The 6,349-nt window shown below is 48.5% G+C and overlaps 1 protein-coding gene across 1 annotated transcript in view; it reads right to left on the minus strand.

Moving 5' to 3' along the window:
* The window catches only part of FER1L6 (fer-1 like family member 6), a 117,051-nt gene that overhangs the window by 108,622 nt on the left and 2,080 nt on the right, over positions 1-6,349 (minus strand). The window contains exon 2 of the mRNA XM_019643430.1: positions 4,979-5,061. Within this exon, the coding sequence (XP_019498975.1) occupies positions 4,979-5,061 (83 nt within the window). The remainder of the gene's footprint in view (positions 1-4,978; positions 5,062-6,349) is intronic.

Below are 6,349 nucleotides of genomic sequence, written 5' to 3' on the forward strand. Positions count from 1 at the left end.
CTGGTGAGAAGGCCCCTCCTGTGGTGCGTCTGCATCACCTTGACCATCTAGAGAAGAACAAAGAAAGAAAACCCTGTTAAATATGACACACAGTGGCGATCTGAGCCCCCACTCTGCATCTAGCACTATGCCAGAAGGGGTACAAGGAGACCATAAGACAGTCCTTGCCAGCGTGAAATTTAACATGTTATTCACAGAAAAGCCAGTCACAGATCTTAATTTTTAAAAACACACACCTTCTGTTTCCAAAGAAGAATATATTCATGTGCATAGGATTGTGGAAAGAAAACTTGATTATGAATTTAGAGACATGCTTTCAAGTCATAACCTCGCCACAATGGGACTTCAGACAAGCAATTTATTCCTCCTGAACCTCATTAGCAACATTTTCTGTCCATAAGAATCACCTAGGAAGCTGTTAAAATGGATCTCGATTCAGTAGGCCTGGAGTTTCTAACAGCAAGGTCACAGGTAAGGCCGTGCCTGTGTCTGAGGGCCAATTTTGAGTAGCAGGGGGAGGCAGGTTAAATAATGTTCCCCAAAGATATAGGGTCTTAGTCCCTCGAACCTGTACATGTGTCCTTATTTGAAAAAAGCGTCTTTGCAGATGTGATAAAATTAAGGATTTGAGATGAGATGATTATCCTGGATTGTACAGAGGGGTCCTAACGGCTGTCACCTCTGTCCTCAGAAGGGTGAGGGAGAGGGAGGAAAGGAGAATACAGCGTGACAGTGAGGCAGAGATTGGACAAAATGCTGCAGCCACCAGAGGCTGGAAGGAGCAAGAGACAGATTCTCCTGAAAGACCGGGGCCCTGCTGACATCTTGGTTTCGGCCCAGTGATACTGATGGTGGATTTCTATTACTGTGAGAGAATAAACGGCCTGTTAGGAAAGGTAGACAAAACATGGACATCCCCTCACACAGAACCTGCCAGGTACACGGTGGGCGTTCAGGTGTGTGGATTCCAAGTTGGGGGGCTTCAGCAAGTTACTCAGAATATCTTGGCATTTCCCCCCTTGCCTAGCAAATGAAAGAATTGAACCAAAAACAAAACAAAACAAAACAAACAAACAAAACCCAATGGTTTTGTAAAAGCAACATAACCCTTTCATAAATGTAATTTTATACTAAACTTCACTATGTAACACAAGTCCATTTATATCACACTATTCTATATGCTGTGGGGTAGAATACCAGGCAGGGGAACTCCCATGGGGCCTCGCTGCCACCCTCTTCAGGCAACCCTGAGGCCATTTCTCAGAACCGCAGGCTCCAGGGAACCCAGCTGGTAAACTTGTCAATTTAACAATCTCTAAACACCTTGCAGCTTTCAGGTATTTTTGTTCTTGGATTTTAATCAGCAACCAAACAAAACAGTGCCGAGCCGGAAGACAGATGGCATAATGCATCCCATAATGTCCCAGGAGCTCAGGGACACAGGCCTTGGTAGGCGTTCAATGGTTATAGAAAGGATGACTGAATGAATGCAGTCACCTTTGACCCTTCTCTGCCCCTGGAAAAAAAAGCTAAGGACAGCCTGCGGAGATACCAGAAAGAATGCCAGTGTCTGACTTCGCTCCTTGAAGTGGCCAGATAAAATCAAGCCTTTCCCCTACTTGACTAGAAAACCTCAAGGATGAAGACCGAATGTCATAGATTCAAGTTTCCCGTGAACATTCTTAGGTACCTTACACATGCCAGAAGCTGTGCTGGGTTAGACACCAAGGATGGAACGACTAACAAAACGTGGACTTCTCCCTCTACGTACGTTACATTCTCCAGGGTGAGACAGACTCGGAGGTAGAAGGGCAGTCAACTAAAGCTTCTGCTATAGTTTTCATTCATTCATTCATTCATCATTCATTCATTCACTGAGGTCTGTCCAGTCCATTCACCACGGAGCATCCAGAGAGACCTATAAAAACCCACATCATGTTGCTTCTCTCCTTAAAACTCCTTGTTGGCTTTTCACTGTACTTGGTCCACTCATGACTTTGATGTCCTGCTCTATCTGACTTCCATCTCCTCCTCCTGGCTCACCTGTCCCTCCATCCCCGCTGTCGCTGTTTTCCAGTCATACAGGCCTATTTCAGTTTCTTCTACCCTAAGAGGCTCTCTCCTGCTTGGACTCTGTCTTCACAGGCCTCTCCCTGCCCAGCCCCTGGTGGCTCCTTCACTTCCTGGGAGTTCCAGCTTAAATGGTACGTCCCCAGAGAACCCCTCCCTGACTGCACGGAAACAGATTCCCCAGTGGTCTCCATTTCCACATGCTGCCTATTTTAGTTCTGCCACTTTTCTCAACTTGTAACATAGTTACCTCATCAGGGCCCCAACAGATAACAGATGGACCACCCTGAACAGGACCTTTTCTTGTTTTTTTACAAAGGTGTGGGGGTAGGAAAACCACAAAGGGTTGTGCAGCTGTCTGGGGCTCACAGCAGTCAATCTGTTACTATTTGGAGGCTCCCAAAATGAAGAGAGAGAGCAGTTACCAGAACCTAGAAGGAGAAGTCAGATGCGTCCAAAGAGCAGCAGCCCTCCTTTAATCTAAGGACACGTCTACCCAGCAATCCTGACCTCACTCTCCCCCTTCTCTCAGACCTCCTGCTGGGGCACCCCACTGGGGAAGGGACCTGGGTCACATCCATAGAGCTCAGCCTCCCGGGACAGAGAACAAATGGAGAAGGGTACAGAATAGGCTTGGAGGTGGCAAACAGAAGCGTTCTGCACAGAGCTGCTCCTTTCTAGACACTCCAGTGTTCACCATTATACATCCAGAACCCAGCACAGCACCCAACACACAGCAGACAGTCTTTTACTTTTGTTGAGTAGATGCAGGAATGGATAATCATGGGAGGTACCCAATAACTATTTGTTGGGTGCTAATTAACGGAGGGGTTAAGGTAACTGGAGTTTTAGAAAATTAAGGCATAGCCAGTAGGCCTCAAAATATACAGATATAAGAGCCACAGACTTTGAGAATCTTGAAACATTTCACCCAGAAAAGTCCTACCTTCCCAGGCTAGGCCAAGAAAGACCGACCGTGTATTCAGTTCTGTGGACTTTGTTTTGTCAGCCCCTGGCCAGCAGGATGGGCGCTATTTACTTTTTAGGAGGGGCCTGATTCCCTCCGCCCTGTTTACTTTGTGGGCTGAAGACTAATTAGAATGAGCCCCAGGAGCCAGCCCCTCTGAAATACCTGTGGTTGACTGCCCTGAACCTCTGCCAGCTTGTTGTTTCCTCCTCTGAGCAGTGAGTACCGGCTCCTAACCAGAGGCTGACCCGCATGGTAGCAAAGCCTAGGCTCTGGTGTGAGACGGCCCGAGGCTCAGGAGTCACCTTCTCCATGTACCAGCTGTGTGACAGCGGGCAGGCTGCTCACCCTCTCTGAGCCTCTGTTGTAAGACAAGGGCAAAGGAATCTATATTTTAGAGTAGCAAATGATGTGTGTCAAGTAGAAAGCAGCCAGAGCTTATAAAATATGTCCTAGAAATTATTATTATTTTCTATAAGGTCCTTGAAGGAAAGGACTGTGCCTTATTCAAGCATGTGTCTCCGGGACCTACCGCAGTGTCATAATTTCAAGGACAACAGGAAAGACCCTAAGCCTTTTCTACCCACTCCCTGATACCTTCAATTTGACTAAGTTGACAAGTACTTCTATTAAGCCCTAAGCCTTGTCCCCACTTAAAATGCAATGTCTCTCTCACCGCATCCCAGATGAACTGACTCAACACTCTTATTGTCAACACTTTGGTATGAATGAGTTTCCACAATTTTCTATTGTAAGATTAGGTTTTACCTGAGGGCAAGGAGTGGAGTTAAGTGGGACAGAAGGCTATAGGATGCCTGCAGTGGATGGCCGTGAAGGGTGAAGGAGCCCCCCACAAGGAGACAAGAGGGGTAAAATTAAATCAGCTACACTACACCATTTTGGTTTAGAAACAGCCCAGACAGCTAGCCTTGAACGGGTTGTTGTCAGGGCCACCCAGCAGAAGTCTCCAGGGGACCATGGCCGGCACGTCCATTGGAAGCAGCTGATCCCATTTGATTCAATGCACGTGAACGTCTACTAGATGCCAGCCTGGGCTCTGAGGGCACGGCTCACACTGAAACTCAGGCTTTGCTCTTTTGGAAAAAGGAAGTAGCCCATTCTAAGGGCAGAGTGTCAGGCAGCCTGGATTCACCTCCCAGCGTGATTGCTTCAGGCTCTGTGCCTGCCATGGAGGTCAGGCTTCGTGGGTCTGGGCAGCCGCACAGGGTCCTGTGATGAGATGGACCTAGTTGCCCTTGGCTTAATGCTCTGTTGTCACCATCTCGAAATTCTTTATAATTTCTTAACGATGGCTTTGCATTTTCATTTTTCGTTGGGCCCTGCAAATTCCTGCAGCTGGTCTTTCCCTCACTTCACTCTCTCTGCATCTCTGTAACCTCATTTATAAAACTAGGACAACACCTACTGGTAAGATGATGGAGGGGTTTAAATGAGACAATATATGCAAAGCCTCCCCCATAGCAGCTGCTGTGCTCACTGTTTTCAAAGCTTCGGTTGATCCTCCCCTTGGCCACGTCAGGTCAGCCCAGCAACCCACGTCGTGTCCATTTGACAAAGGGAGAAACTGAGATTCAGAGTCCCTGAGTGACTGATCCTGGGCCACAGAGCAAATTAGAACTGAAATGGGAGCTTGAATCCAGTCGCGGCTTCTTCCTGGGTGCTCTTCCACAGCCCAGCAGGTGTCCATCCACCTCTGTTTGCTCCAATGACCAGAGGGACCGGCCACCCTGGGCAGATTGCCTTGGGCCCCCACCTGTGATCAGCAGGGTCTAGAAGACCCAGCGGGTAGCACATTCCCCGCTTCACTCCTATGGAGAGTGAACCCTGCTCTCAGCCAAGGAGGGGTCCACTCTGTGAGGTCCATGGGCCCCAGGGCCCTAGGGTAGCGGTCAGCTCCCCTTCCTTTCCCAAAAGCCTCACCTTCGGCAGCCTTGTTGGCTAGGATTAACCCCTTCTCTGCCTTCTTTTTCTTTTTCTTCAGCTTCAGCCCAAACATCCCCTTTCTGAAAAAAAAAGAAGAAAAACTGAACAACACAGTAATGGTAACTTTGAGTCCTTTAGGCTTGTTAGGAGAAAACACACACACACTCTGAGTTCTGGAAACCAACCGGCCTCCTCATCCACTCAGGATGGGGATCAAAAGACAAGTGTCAGGATGACCCAACGAGGGATCCAAACAGCTCTCCTTATGCAGAAAGCATGAAAACCCCACCTGACCAGAAATCGTATGGAAAAAGAAATCGTGAGGTCCACCTAAAATTGCACTTAAATGGGGCATAATCCTAATACTAACAGCACTAGCTGGCATTTCTCCAATTCCCCTCACTCACCTGTGCCAGGCATGCAAAACAAATGACATCATTTAATCATGATGTCAATACAGCAAGCTTCTCCTACCCATCTTACAGATGAGAGGCCAAGGCCCAGAGAGGGTAGGTAATGTTTCTAAGGTCACACAGCTCCTAAGTGTCCCAGCTACCTCTGGAACCCAGGTCTGCGTGATTACAAAGCCCAGGCTCTGACCACAGGGTGGCCTTGAGCCTGCCGCTTGCCCTGAGCAGAGTGAACACCCTCTCCAGAGACAGGCTGTATGACCATTTCTAAGGTCAAGAGGCCCTGGAACTTACTGAGGTCACACCACAAGGGCACAGCTAAGCTGGCACGTGGTATGTGACCCGAATGTCAGCTACTGCTATTGTTGTTATCATTAGCCGTGAGCGAGAAGCCATTTGGAGGCCTCTTTCTCATCCCAGGAAAAGGTCCTAGTCTGCTGTCTCGAACAGACAACAGGAGCGTCCAGGACATGTTACCGCCCTCCCTAAAGAATCTCCTCCTGGAGTTAAAGGACTGCAGAGCAGCTGGCTCTGTGAGGAAGATCTCAGTGCAGAGGGAGGTCCTGGCCTTCAGTCAGGAAGGCTGGTGGGGCAGCTGGTGGAGGAATGGGGGAGGAGGAATGAGAAAGGACTGTAAGAGGAGGGAAGGAGGGAGCAACACAGACTCAAACTCTCTCCATGAGTGTTTGCAGCCCCAGAGCAATGCAAGCAAGGCGGTGGGGCCTTTAAAGCGTTCCATTTTGCTTACACAGTTATGGCTTATGCAGGGGTGGAGTGCTGTGGCTAAGAGTGGGGACTCCACAGTCACACTGCCTGGATTCTAAACCAGCAGCCTTGAAGAGGTCGCTTAACTTTTCTTTAGTTCAGGGTCTTCATGGGTCACATGAGATAACAAAGGTAAAGCACTGAACGTGGTACCTGGAACATACTGGTTGCTCAAGAAACGTTAGTTCTTCTT

This window comes from Hipposideros armiger, unplaced genomic scaffold (assembly GCF_001890085.2).
Source record: "Hipposideros armiger isolate ML-2016 unplaced genomic scaffold, ASM189008v1 scaffold_78, whole genome shotgun sequence".
Lineage (NCBI taxonomy): Eukaryota > Metazoa > Chordata > Mammalia > Chiroptera > Hipposideridae > Hipposideros > Hipposideros armiger.